This window comes from Lagopus leucura, unplaced genomic scaffold, assembly GCF_019238085.1.
Source record: "Lagopus leucura isolate 7727_CA_CO unplaced genomic scaffold, USGS_WTPT01 Super-Scaffold_100001, whole genome shotgun sequence".
Taxonomy (NCBI): Eukaryota; Metazoa; Chordata; class Aves; order Galliformes; family Phasianidae; genus Lagopus; species Lagopus leucura.
This window is the reverse complement of record NW_024962262.1, coordinates 5,662,429-5,676,844: the sequence shown is the minus strand read 5'-3', so window position 1 is coordinate 5,676,844 and position 14,416 is coordinate 5,662,429. Positions and strand designations below refer to the sequence as shown.

General features: G+C 43.7%; 1 protein-coding gene across 1 annotated transcript in view; it reads left to right on the top strand.

The window, feature by feature from the left end:
* The first annotated feature begins 663 nt into the window (after window positions 1-663).
* The window catches only part of UBL3 (ubiquitin like 3), a 56,912-nt gene continuing 43,159 nt past the window's right edge, over window positions 664-14,416 (top strand). Inside the window, exon 1 of the mRNA XM_042867882.1 lies at window positions 664-813. Within this exon, the coding sequence (XP_042723816.1) occupies window positions 787-813 (27 nt within the window). The 5' untranslated portion in view covers window positions 664-786. The remainder of the gene's footprint in view (window positions 814-14,416) is intronic.

The following is a 14,416-nucleotide window of genomic DNA, read 5'->3' as shown; positions in this document are numbered from 1 at the left end:
GCCTCCCGGCCGCCTACAAGCCCCATGGTGCCGCGGGGCGGCGGCGCGTGACGGCGGGAGGAGGGGTGGGGGGCTCCGTCTCTCCCCTGCCGCGTCCCCTGCCCGGGCTCGGCAGACGCCATGTTGGCTTGAGGCGAAGATGACAGGGGGCGGCTGTGGGCCGGCATCGCGCTGAGCGGAGGCTTTTCCTCGGCTCGCGGCGCGACCAGGCAGCGCCGCTAAAGCTCGAGGGGAGGGGGCGAGCCTGCCGTGCCGGCGGGGGTAGGGGGAGGAGGGAGCGAGGGCGGGCTGAAGAGGAGGAGGAGGAGGAGGCGGCGATGAGAGTTGAGGTTGCGGGAGGCGACAGCCGCTGAACGGCCCCGCCAAGCCCCGGAGCCGCAGGGCCGTCCCCGCCGGAGCCTGTTGCATGCGGCAGCCCGCCTAGGGGAGGCCCGAGCCCGGCGTCCTCCCCCGGGCCCCGCCGGCCCCAGGGCAGCGAGTCGGGCCGGCAGCGCGGCGCTTAATGAGGAGGTGACGGCCGCCCCATTATCCGTGAATCACCCCGTCGTTATTCGCCGGGAAGGAAGAGCGCGAGGGGGGAAAAGCCGCGCGCAGCCCATGTCGCGGCGCAGTGCTGCCCGCCCCGCCTGGCACCGCCGCTGACGGAGCCGCCGCCCCCGGCGCAGCCCTCGGCCCGGAGCTCCGCAGGGCCCCGCCGCCCCACGCCGGCCTCGGGCCGGGGATCTCTGCTCGCTGCTGCTCGTTCTGCTTTCAAAGTTGGTGTTAAAGCGTCAGAGGGATATCAAGATGTCCAGCAGCGTTCCGGCTGACATGGTGAGTGCCGCGCTCCTTCCTTCGTGCCGTTGTCGTGGAATAGCATTTACTGGGGCCCCTTTTGGCAGGGAACGTGGAAAGAAGAGGGGCGTGGGAAGACGAGAGAGAAATCCCGGCTGCCCGCTGGAGGACCCAGCGGTTCCCGGCGGTTCCGCGGCGCCGGGCTCGGAACGGGGCTCAGCGGGCGGAGGGGCCCCGAGTTGGGGAACAGAAAAGCGAAGCCGAGCCCGCAGGGTTCCTGCCTCTGCTCGTTGTGTTGGTTTTTTTTTTTTTTTTTTTCCCCCTCCTAAACCTGTTCGCGTTTCGTCTCAGCCGCCTGCTTCACGCAAACTTCGCTAGTTCCTTCCCGACGCTGTCTTCTGACGCTGGTGTGAAGTTAATCTCCCTTACGTGATGCCGGGTCAGGAGCAGAAAGAGAAATCCCCGTGCGCTGTTTGCCCAGGGAGAGCGTTTGTGCACCCGCTGCAGCCTGGACGTTTCTCAAGGGCACTCCTGGTGCTCCCGATGGCGGACTGCCGCCAGCCTGCGCGGTGCTGTGACGGAGGGATGGCGGAACTCTGCCCGTTCAGAGGGCTCTGCCGGTGGTGTGCCCGCATATCGTAAAATAGTTAAGGTTAAAAAAGACCACCGAGATCACCTTGTCCAACCATCATTTCCGTACATCGCTCAGTTGAGGGGGAACGGAATGTCACGGCTGTGACTGGATAGCTTGCTCCTTATTCTTGCAGCAGAATATTTTCTTTTATCCCCATGTGTTGGTTCACGTTTATAGGCACTCAGTCTGAAAGCAGTGAGCTCTTCTGTGCTTTTTCTTTTATTGAGGGTGAAATTCTGTTCTGTGAGCATAACCTGCAGTGGTGGTAATAGAAAGACGGAGCCTTGTTTCAGCTCACAGTCCATGTGTAGGATAAATAGGCTGTTGAAGTAATGGCATTGTCTGGTTGCTTCATGTCATTGTTTCCTTCACAGCTTTTCTACCGCAGCCCAAAGGAGTGAATTTTGTCAAGAGAGCAGGAACAGTGCAATACAACCACAGTACTGAGCTTTCCCAGCCCCTCCCTCCCCAAGCACTAAAAATATATTTTGCCTTTTGGGAAGAAATATAGGGAGTGTTCTCATCACTGATTTTCAACTCTCTCAGCTGTTTATTTTCCTTCATCTCTTGCTAGGGGCTCCCTGTCTGTGCTCTGAGCCCCTTCCCCACTTCCACATGTCAGCATGTTATGGCCCGGCTGCAGCCCCTGCCCAGCTTGGAGCTGGGTGCTCAGCTCTCAGAGCAGCTAGAGGAGCTCTTGGCTGTGTCATGGAGTGCTGATTTCCTCTCAGCCCGGCCTCAGTGTGTGGCACCCCTCTGTCCTGGGGGCTGGGATGCACCTTTCATATGCAAGGACTCCATTTTATGATGATACACGCATCTTGAGAGGAGAAAAAATAGTTAGCTTCTATTAAAACTGTTTCTTCCTGTCATTATGATGTAATGAGGATAGTGATGTGTAGGCCTGGAGATGCTCTGTTTCTTCAGGTCAGGAAGAAGCTTGTTATCCATAGCAATGTTTAAATATTGAGTCATTACAAAGACATTTGAATGAAGATGTCACCAGTGTCAGTATAATTTAACCAAGTGAACAGGCATATTCTGATCTGTCTTAGGATCACTCTGTTCAGTTGCTGCGTTTTTAGCTGCAGTTTCCCTCATCAAGTTCAAAGTGCTGTAGAAATTAAGATGACTAAATGCAGTCAGTAACTTAATATATAATTTGTAGAAAGAGCACTTGAAAACTCATTTTCAGTCCCTTTTTTTTTTTGTTTTTTAAATCACTGTCCTTATTTCAAAGGAGCCTGTTCAGGAGAGAAAATGGTATTGTTATTTGATTGCTTTTTAAAGAGAAGCACTTGCAGGCTGTCACCTTGCTTATGTATGTTTTTATTTACTTGTATGATTTTGCAGTTTGCATTTCTCTTTATCCACCCGCTCTGTAATTTGCATTTTAAAAAAAAAAAACAACACAACATTCTTCTGTAGGAGATGGCATCATTGTGGTGGGGTGTTGTATTATGAAGGCTCTGTCACGTTTACTAAATCTGCTATGAATTACTTAAGTATTGTTATAATTATGTTTCAAAGTATCAGATGCATGAACTAACCCTCTCATAATAATAATAAAGCTATTGTAATTGATGCTTCTTAAAATGTGGTCTTCCTGTCCTACCTTTGAAATGCTGAGGATCTGCTGTACATAAATTCCTTCAGTAAGCTTTGTGCTCGTGTGCAGATGTAGTTTGATCCAGCCTTCTCTTCTATGATGCTTGGTTGACTTCTTTCCAGAATTACAGCAGATTGTACCTGCTTACCATTTCAGCATCACTTCTCAAATAATTAACATAGCATTTTATCATTTGCATTCCACTAATAAACTGGCTGGTGACACACTGCATTCCGGGCATCATAAGTTTGTGTTGCATTATTCCTTAGGAATACACTCTACTTAAAGGCTAAAACTCTACTCCTGGAATGAGACCTGCTGCCATTGCCCTCTATATTTGTGTAGTTTCATTAACTTAATGAGGACTAGACGTGTATGGAGTAGTCTTTGAACACTGTACTGCATTTCTAGTCTTAACTCCCCCCATAATTACTGGTGACTGTGGTGGCAGCAGGGCATCTTTGAACGTGTTGAATAATTTCATCAGATAACCTATTGTTGCCGTTTGGTAGCAGCTACAGTTTGAGGGACTGATAGTGGAACTGCTACCAAGTTGCATTTTCTTTCCTACTAGTGAAGCATTGTGAGATGCTTTATGGACTTGAAGCCAATGACTTTTTTTTATTTTTTAAGATGACAAAAAGAAAATGGCTTGCTATTAGTTTAAAAACCGTAGCCAACTGTATCAAAACAAACTCTTAAAATAAAACCCAACAAACCACAGCGTAACAACACACTGAAAACCACCACCAATTAGGTTCAGTCCAGAAGTTCTTACTCAGTTGAGTATCTATTTTTTAGGCATTATCAGAAAAATTTGGGAAGCTGAATCTCCTTTTTACGTTCCTACGATTCTTCCCCTTACGTGCATAATTCTTCAGGGGCTTTGGAACATTGCAGAAATGGCTTCATATGACTGGAAAGCATTGTGCTGTCTGCTGTTTCCTTCATTGATGCATTTTCGTTAGGTACAAAAAGGCTCTGCCAGCTTTTTCTTCCTGGGCTGCTCTTTGTGTGCCCTCTGGGATATCAAATTCCAAACTCTTTTTGGATTTGAGTGGTAATGAAGAGTAATGCATTTGGCTGATGGTGAGGATTTGGTTTTTTGATGTGGGTTTTTTTTTTTTTTTTTTGGGTGTGGCATTAAATAAATCCTCAAGAGTTGATAAACTTGAGTGTTTTCAGTTGTATTACTTGTACCTACTGAATCTGTATGCTGAACTTAAGAGATGGTGGTGGTGCATGGGAGATTATTAACAAAACAATGTTTGGTGTTTGCAGATATGCAAGAAAATGAGGTTTGTGGTCTGAAATCCTTGTGTACAGTGTTAGAAGAGGGCAGTAAGTGAAGGAAGACTGTATGCATGTTGTTCTGGAGGTTTAGTGCAGAATGGTGATGATTAGCTTAGTGTATAGTATGTGTAACATCCATAATCCATTTCAGTGATGGCTAAGAGGAAAAGGATGGGTATGCAAACGTCTGGTCCCACAGCACTAGGAGCATCTCTGCATCTTTGAATAAGGTTCAGGCAGGAGAGGCTTAAAGGGGAACCTGGTTGAATGTCAACTGAATTTTAATGTCCCTCATCCAGCCTAAAAGTGTCCTTATAATATGCTTGGAACACAGAACATGCTTGGCACACTCATAGCACTGTGGTGGATTGGAGCAAAATATAAGAAAGGAGTCACATAACAGTTCTGTTGGAATTGTTTTTTCTTCAGCAGATGCATTTCCTTTGTTTTGAAAATTGCAGAGCTTGAAGAAGCTCCTTCCTGGCTCCATGTGGGATGAGCCGGCCGTGGTGGTAAAAGGCAGGGTTTGTTGTAACAGGAGGCACATTCTCTGTTACCTAGGGTAGCGCCAGGGATACACTTGCCAGAGCTTGATACTGAATCTGTGTATTAGGAGTATCTTTCTGTAGGATTTATATTTTTTCCTTTCTCCCCTTTCTTTTGTTCCACAGAGAAAAGAAAGTCTTACCTATGGATCTAACAGCAGCACAAAAATCACTTTGGTAGTGACTGTTTATATACAGGGCACTAACGGAAACTCCATGGCATTCTAATATATTCAACACACTTCAGAACAGTGACTGTATGTCCTTAATTGATTCAGGCAGAGGCAGCTGTAACTTGTGGATGGGACAGTGGGTGTTGCTTGTGCAGCACTGTAAGTTAGGCTGGCTGAGCAAATCGTTCTTTCTTGCTCACCCTTCACCCTTGTTGACCTTGATACTTGACTTTTTTCACTCCAGTTTTGTTCTCTAACTCCATGAAATAGGAGAGGGAATAGGTACTGAAGGACATTCAGCTCCTCCCCTGTTGGGAGCACAGGGCAGCCAGCAGTGACTGCTGGCAGGGTCCAGCAGGATGGAAAGACAAAAACTAAATGCCGAGTGTCTGACTGTAGCAAAATGATCACCTCTACAGCAGAGACATTGAACTGTGCACGTTAAAAACAAATTGCCAGACTTAAATGAGGAATACAGACAGAACAGGACTAGAAGGGGACGAGTGGAGGCTCTAAGGAATTGGTGCCAACTTCAGGTGCATCGGTGCTTGTGCTGCTGATTGCATGGATCTAAACTTAACTTTTCCCCATCAGCATTTTATTTTAGACCATTCCAGGCCCATTTCTCTCTTCCTCGTCTTGGCTTGAGGCTGTATAGAAGGTGAGCCTGCCTGAATACAGCCTGTACAGCAGACCGAGTAGGCAGAGCTTCATGAGAGTGTCTACGAAGTGACGAAAGATGGACTTCTCTATTTTTAATGTGGGATTCTTTCTTAGGACAACTTCCGTGAGTGTTGAAAGTCCTGGTCACGGTGTATGCAGTTGGAGGGCTTTGTTTTATACTTCTGGTTTTATACTTCTGGCTCAGAAACAACATACTTCACTGTTGTTTCTGAGCAAAAGTCAGAATGTCAACTTTTGATGTCCCACATGTGCTTATGCAATAGGGAAAAGAACGGAGAGCTCAGTTCTGACTCAGCCTCTGAGTGCTACTCTACTTTGCAGGAATCCAGAAATATCTGGATTGTGACTAATCATTCTTGTGGTTTTATGCAGAAGAGATAGTACGGCTTATTTCAATCTTTGCTCTGTGTAGGTCTGGATCCTCTGACTTGGTTCTTTCTCATTCGAAGTACAGTGAAAGGCAGAGCTGCTGATCAGTCCTCTTTTCAGTATTGTCTGTTTGCAGTTAACTGAGCCTGCTAAAGTGGCAAGCCTTCCCTGCCACAATTTTGCATGCATAAACTTCAGCTCATGATAATTATTAAAGGACTCTGACTGAGTGCAATGCTTTCATTTTAGAAGCTGCTGGAAATGAGCAGAATGTCAATGAGGAATTGTAATGTTGCTGTTCTCACGTCAAGTCTAAACTTTAAGGCCCCAAGTCTTCATTGGGTTTAGCCTCATTCAAAGATATGGCTTTAGAAGTTCATTTATTGTTTAGAAGATACCCTATAAACTCAGCTAGAAGGACAGCCTTCAGAACTTCTTGAAAAATGATCCCTTCATCACTTTATTGGGAATATATCCAGACAAATACAAATTGACAGATGGAAGGAAAAACTAATGGAAAAGAAGAATGAAGAATCAACAGCCTGCAACAATTATAAATAAATAAATGGAGGCATCAGCTGAGATTCTGCAGATAGCTTTATGCAGTTCAGTACGATAGCTCTTGTATCTGAAAGGAAATATGTGGGAGGTGGGGGAAAAGTTGCTAAATGGGCTTTCTGAAAGCGTACAGGAGGTCTTTTTATTTTTGAATGCAACATTTAAAGAAAAGGTGAAGACATTCGGACTTGTGGGTCTGCTGGGCCTCGGCAATAGAGTTGTGTGGAAACATTTCAGTGTTGTTGCACGTGAGCATTGCTGCGTGTTTGTGGAAATGCAGTGTTTTGCCGCGCTGGCTGCGATGGTGTGGCTCCTCCGCAGAGGCAAAATGAGTTGCTGCTGGTAAATCGTCCACAGTTTGCATTGAGACTCTGCACATATGTTGAAATCCGACTTAAAAATGTAGTGTGTATTTTCCACCACTAGGAACTTATTCAGCCAAATCCCCATTGTGCTGCACAATTGTGGCGTTACCGTCAGTGTCTTGTAAGTTTTTTTTTCTACTTTCTGGTAAAGAAATCTGAGAATAGCTTGCCAGTGGCTCATTACACTTGTGTGGGTTTAAGTGTTTTTGTTAGTTTGCTGGTTTAACTTAAATTTTTGTGTGTGATTCAGTTTAGAATTAAAAGGAAACATCGTGGCAGAGTTCAGATGAGATTTTATTCCATAATACTGTTGTTATGGAGACAGAAATAAGCAGGAAACTCCATGAGTTTTCTGTATCCCATACAAATCAGGAGAGTAAAAACATACATTTCTGGTTTTGTTTTGCCAGAGTTCTTCCACCATGAAAGGAAGTGGATAGCTTAGTGGGACGTGGGTACCAAACAGCACAGGGACGCCGTCTGCAAGTGCCGGTGTTGGTGGCTTCCTGCCGTGGTGGTTCCACTTTCTCATTGATGACTGGCACACGTTGCTGTTTAGGCCCATCTCATTTTTGTCAGTGGCTCTGACTGATGCTGAGAAGCAAAGGTGGTCTTATCCTGGAGCGTGCTGCAGTCCAGGATCTGGACTTTAATCTGTCAGACTTTTGGCAGTTTCTTTGGATTGGTTGGATGGGGCCATGGGCAGCCTGCTCTAGTATTAAATGTGGAGGTTGGTGGTCCTGTCTGTGGCGGGGGGGGCCATGTTGGAGATTCATGGTCCTTGAGGTCCCTTCCAACCCAAGCCATTCTGTGATTCTGATTTAAAAATAAGCACATATACTTGTTTATTGTTCATAAAGTGGGGTCCTGAGCTCTTGTGAAAGCTTTTCCATGGTCTTTGTAATGCAGTATTAATTGATGGAAGTTTAGTACCAATCTCAAAATAAGCATGAGGAAATGGGTTTCTTTTTCAGTCTCTGAAAGAAAAAAAATAAAGTGTCTAATCTCAAAAAAAAAATCATACTTCAAAGTCTTGTATTGCATTGGTTGGTATCTCTGCAGTGGAGTTATGGTATGGTAACGTTTTGTGGTCTGGCAGAGATCCACATCACCATAATCTGTTTCTGATGCTTAGCATATACCCCAGATAGGACTACTTAGTCTATCTCTGGAATCTGACAAGTTTTTAATACAGGGAAATAAAAGAATAGTGATAAAATAGAGAAGTTCAGTGTTAATCAAAAGTCTTTCTTATCTGGGGCTATGAATTTAAGATTGCCTCTTTAAAGGTAGATTAGAGTCAGCCTACATGGGAATGTATATGGCATATTTTAGTAAGCCTCAGGAAAGTTATTTTAAACTATACTGCTATAACATAACTATTCTCTTTTTTTGGTATTTCTTTTAAGATAAGGTCCTGTCAAACATTCTTTGGACATGCTTATCTCTACTATACTGCGAGTGGCGGACTAGAAGGGTGTGGAAGTTTTTTTTTTAAAGTCTGAAATAACTGATTAGCATGGGCAGCCTCACAAGGACCGGAATTAAGTTAATTCTTGGAGTGGTGCTCTGTGCTTGTAGATGACGTGCGGCACGTTGCTTAGGGCATGCCAAATCTGAATAGCTCTGCCATTTTGGCTGTGAATGAACACACTTGTAGTTGGGGCAAACAAGTTGGTAATAACACTTGTGGGGTGTGATAATGAAAGCTTAGCTCGTTCTTGAACTCGGTTTATGGATCTGCAATGGAAATAGATATTATTGGATTTGCATGTTTGAGCGCTTTATACTTACAGCAGTCTTTGGCAATGAACTTGAAATGTTCAGTAAGCTTTGTTAAAAGATTTTAATGAAGGAGGGGGAGGAGAATCCCCTTTTTGCTATTCCTATGTGATTCATAACAGTGAAATCAACATAAAAATCACACACAGTTATTAGCTGTTGCTAGCTGTATTATAGCACGTAAGTGGCGATGCGGGTGCAGTGTGTTACTTTTATGAAAAAAATGTGTACATTTATGAGAAAAATTAAATAAGCTGTTGGCCCAATGGAATGGTGATCTTCTGGTATGAAGGCTTCCCAAGTTTCCTCTTGCTTTCACGCTGGGCTGCACTGCCCTGCAGCAGGTAGGGCTAGCAGGGATGGAGCATCACGTGTGTGCCATGGCTGCCTGCATGGGTTGCGCTGCCAATAAACCTGGTGAGCATGGCAAGAATGCAGGATCAGTGCGTTGGCCCTTCGTGTGAACAGCTGTGGAGGTGCACTGCTTTCTCTGGTACGCAAATGACACAGTAATATTGCTCTGAAGCGTGCTAGTTTGTCTGGTCAGGAGCCCCATGCTCACAAGGTGAGGTTTGCAAGGCATGGAACCTTAGGCCATAAAAATATGAACTTTGACTCAAGCATTCAAAGGTTTTGTACCAAAGTATGCTGTAATATATATTCCTTGTGCTGCCAGTTTCTAAGAAGGGCTATTTTAAAGACCAGTGTTATACTTAAAGATGTGTTAAGCATTTTTATGGGAATTTCTGCTAGTTCGCTTCAATGTAAATTACTGAGGAAGAGAAACATTTTTCCAAAATACACTAGTGAGTATTTCTAGCTGTCTAGACACTAAGAGCAAAGCTTTAAGATGCAGTATGTCAGATCCTGGCACCAAGAGAACAGCTTGTTACTGAGAAATTTGACTTAGTCTTAAGGATCTCATTTTCTAACAGCAAACTGACTAGAAGTTCTTATTAAACAAACTGCGATAGCGTTTGATTTCTGTCTGCTTAATTGCTTCTGGCCAGTATAGTTTCATAAGAATTGGGGTTTCATACAAATCTGGAAATGAGGATTTTATTTGATTGATTTCTAAGTACGTATGGTTAGAATTATTTGGTAGTTTAAAATTTCCATTGTAGTGGGTGGAATACTAGGTAAACTCTAAGCGTGGTTGTATGAGGGGCCATGAGAAGGTGGCAGAGGGTATTTGCTGACTCGTTTTAGCTTGCAGGTTGTTGGCTGAATTGTGTTTCTTCTTGCGAAGGAGGCTAGCCTGTGATATCAATTTCAGAAGCCTCAACAGAAAGCTTAAAGCATGCACTTCTGGGCTGAGCTCTCACTGCTTACCTCAGCAAGGGTGCTGGGGCTTCCTCATGCATTCTGCTTCTGATGGGTGTGAAAATGAGCTGTGTGTGTACCCATTTCTTCACGCAGGGAAATCCCTAAAGAGGGCTGTAATGTGGGTGCAGAACACTTATAGAATCATGGAATCACTGTGGTTGGAAAAGACCTCCAAGGTCATCCAGTCCAGCTGTCCACCTGTTGCCAGTACTTCCCACTAAACCATGTTCCTCAGTACCAAATCCGAGCATTTCTTGAACACCTTCAGGGACAGTGACTCCACCACCTCCCAGGGCAGCCCATTGCAGCCCCTGACCACTCTTTCAGAGAAACATCCAATCTGAATCTCCCTGATGCAACTTGAGGCCATTTGCTGTTGTATCACGCCCACTTTGCCACAGTCTCCTTTCAGGCAGCTGTAGAGAGCAATGATGATGGCTCTCTTGAGCCTTCCCTTCCTCCCTTTGTTCCAGCATGGTGCAGGACTTGGTGCTGCCATACATACTTAGAGCAGGAGGCAAGCAGGACTCAGAAAGACCTCAGTGATGAGGCTGGAATTTTTGATGAGGTTGGGCTTTTCCCAAAGTAAGAGCCATGGCTGCATTTTTCCCTCAGTTGGCTATAAAGGGTGTAAAATGTCTCTTCAGAGGCAGGCGCTGCTAAGCTGAGGTTGTCTTTTTTTGTATCCATCTGTGTGTTAAGCAAATAGTATGGCAAAATATACATAATGAACTGAGTATGGTGCATCTACTGCTGTGTTATTTACGGCATACGTGAAAAACTGACTTTGAGGGAACTATTAGACAGAAGCATTCAGAAATAAAAAGGATCGAGATAGTGAGAGCAGTGTGGTGTTGCTTAGCTGCCCACTGGCTGCTAAACCACCATGTTTAACTATTTTTTGTCTTGTTGCATCAGCTCTGTTCTTGTTAAGTCTCTTATCCAGAGGCATGTGAGTTTTTCTATCACGATACGCCTTCCTTATCCAGCACTTACTTGTCATTCGAAGACTGGACCACTGCCTCTTTGAACTGCTCAAACCTCGTTTAGAAGAGGTCTTAATTCACCATGAGTCTTCCTGTGATACCAGTCTCTTTAACAAGTACTTCAGAAAATTGCCTTCATTTCTGAAAGATCTGTTTAAAACCTGAGGTGATCTTAAGAGAAAAGAACAAATCCACAGCAGTTTCCTGTGTTCAAGGATGTGGGGATTTAGTTTTATGCTTAAGTTCTCTCCTGAGTTCTCTTAACTTTTTTTAGTAAGCAAATTGTAGGAAAGGTAACCAGCCTTATCCAAGGGGAACGGAATGATTATCAGTCAGTGCCTTTATCTGCAGACGTGCTGGTTGGTGCTTGCTTTTTTTTTTTTCCTTTAACTGGGTTTGAAATTTGCCAAAGTGAATAATTAAGAGTGCTGAGTAATACCAGATAAGGTGGAGTGAAGGTAGATAGTTTCCTGCCTTTATAAGTTGGTTCTGTTGCTGCACATCAGTCCTGACTTTGATGCCTTAAAGTGGAAGGTTATGTATTTTATTTATAATGAACATGTGGTTAGGAGATAATTTTGTTTCTGTTATCTTCTGCCAAAAAAGAGAAACTTGTTTTGTTATATCTTCTTGTTGTCAGCATATAGACATGAGGCCCAGAGGGAAATAAATTACTGGGGAGATCATTTAGGTTTTTGGTCTCTTCTGCCACCAATAGTATAGTTTTGAAGTTTTTCTCTTTACTAAGTGCTGTTCTGCAGGAGATGGAGGAGACAGATAATGCCAAAATAAACCCAGCATTTTCTGCAGTCTTTTTGCATTGAATAATAGTTTTTCTTTCAGAAAATCAGATGACAACACGTTCCAAAAAATGTGGTACAGTTTTCAGGAAGAACCGTATCTATTTGTTGTGGTTGTTTGAAATTTAATATGCAGACGAAATGTATCCAGAATCTTAAAATACAGCAGCACTGTTTTTTGTTCAGTCTGACTTTTGGGTGAAGGCAGCAGTTGTTAGCTGTGCTCTACTGGGAGCTGTATTGCCCAACCCTACAGTGTCCCTGGGGCTGCTGGGAGAGGGAAGAGAAAGTCTTCTGAGTCGTTTCAAAATAGTTCTGGCCAGGTTTCTGGAAAAGATGGCACTTGTTTTTTTTATTGTAGGCATTTTGAACTGCTGTAGTAGCTTGCAAGAGGGTGGTGGTAGCAGCTGAAAGGAGCACAGGGAGAGGCCAAATCATGGTTGCACAACCATCTAGCGATGAGCGTACAGGCAGTACGTGTAGTGGTGTCAGAGCATTTGGGAATATGAGCAGTAATTTGCCATACAAGCATACAGGGAGCAGCAAACTGTCAAGGAGTTAGCACGATTTTCCTCATACCGCATAGGTTTGTACTCTTAAGTAATTAAATTCTATTATGTGAAGTTTTTAACAGATGTAGGGCATGCTCAGTGGCAAGTTTTCTCATGGCCATCCTTACCCCTGTCTCTGTATGCCAAATGCAAACATACCCAAACCCATCCCTTAATTAGTATTTGTATGTTTGGTATCGGTCCTCAATAGAGGTAGAAAAGCACTGTGCATTACTCTGGGTGGAAAAATGAGATGTATGTATACACGATATCACACCTTTTGGCAAAGTTGAATCTTGCATTTCCAAATCGAGTTCTAAAGCTGGAAACTTCCCAAGACTTAAGTTGCCTCAGTGTGGCTTTTAGTGCCATTTAGCATGTGCTGATGGCCCGGGGTGTCTGCATGGCAGACTGCTCCCATGAGTGATATCAGTGTCCTTCTGGAGGAGCAGCTGCAGCACATAGAGGGGAGATACTTCCCAAGACATGAAGACAGCACCAGAGGTTTGTGTTTGGGTAATTTGTTTGAGCTGTTGGGGCTCTGCAAAGTCCCATTTGCAGTATTTTCATGTTGTTTGTTTGGTATGCTGCCTTTTCTTAGCTTAAATTTATTAAGTTGTACTTCAGAAATGTTAAATGTTTTCATTTACACTAAATCACAGTTTGACGCAGTTGATTTCCTACAGAAAGCTTCAGCATCTATGTTTGTGAATAGTGCAGCAGAAAGGAAGGTTTCTTGTAGTCAACCCACATTTCCTTCCTTTTAACATAGAAGAATTTCTCCTAATTACAGCTCCATGGAAACATGGGTAGCTGCAGGTGTGCTGTGCCTGTCATGGCCAAGTAGGTACTGTGTGATAGCAGATGTAGGGCCAAGTGAGATCCTGTCGGAGTGTTACGTACAACCTGTTGGAAAGAAAAAAAACCTGGAAGCTGAGACAAGTTAATAAGGTGAGTTTAAAAGTAATTTGTCCACTGAGAACTTGCACACAACCAGATGAGGTCAGAAAATCATCCCAAGTCCTTGAAAATGCCTTATCCTACCAGCTTTGTAACTTGTGGTATTAAATTGGCAGTGTATTTCTGGTGCATTACGATTACACTTGTGTAGCAGAAGGGAAGAATACTGCCCATATGTTCTCTTTTAAAGATACTGAAGTTTTTGTAATGAAATTTCACAAAGAAGTTCAGCTTGGTTTTGTTTTACTAGGTTAAAAGAAAGAAGCATACTCTTTGGAGCTTGACAGACCTCTCTTGACATTTGGCCTGAAATGTTTGCAGGGTACTTCATATTCTCAGAGCAGAAACAAATGAGCAGGCTGAGACTTTATGCATACGTAATTAAATAATGAAGATTCTTTGGCATTAAATAACAAACTTCCTTGTATTCATACCGTATCACTTCTCTGGTGAGATTTCTATCATACACCAGAGTAAATATCATTCCTCGTACTTGAGAAGTGTATTTCTTTTTTGGAGTGCAGCTTCTGATAGCTGACTTAGAGTGCAAAGACTTCACCCAAGTGTATTTCATTTTTCTGCTTTACTCTTTGCCCTCTACAATTTTTGAGATGTTTTATTTTGGTTTTCAAAAAAACCTTATGGTAGAAGCCTAATGATCATATGTAAAGCCTTTCCAGCATAAACTGTTGTAAAAGGAAAGAATTGCCATGATTGTCTCAAAATATAACATATATTTCTCTGGGTGCTTAAGGCCATATCTTATTTGCAGCAACGCAAATAATGAAATTGAAAAATGTCTGGAGGAATTTCATGTGGAGGAATCTTTATATAGCACCTATCTATACAGGCATCTATCTAAATATAGTCTCCATCCATATGACAAGACTAATCTCTGCATTTGGGCTGTTGGCAGACCTCTTTTGGATGGCTAGATTTCATTACTGAGAGATCAATCAAAAATTAGCAAATTAGACTTGCTATATTGGGAGCTCTGGAAATAATAC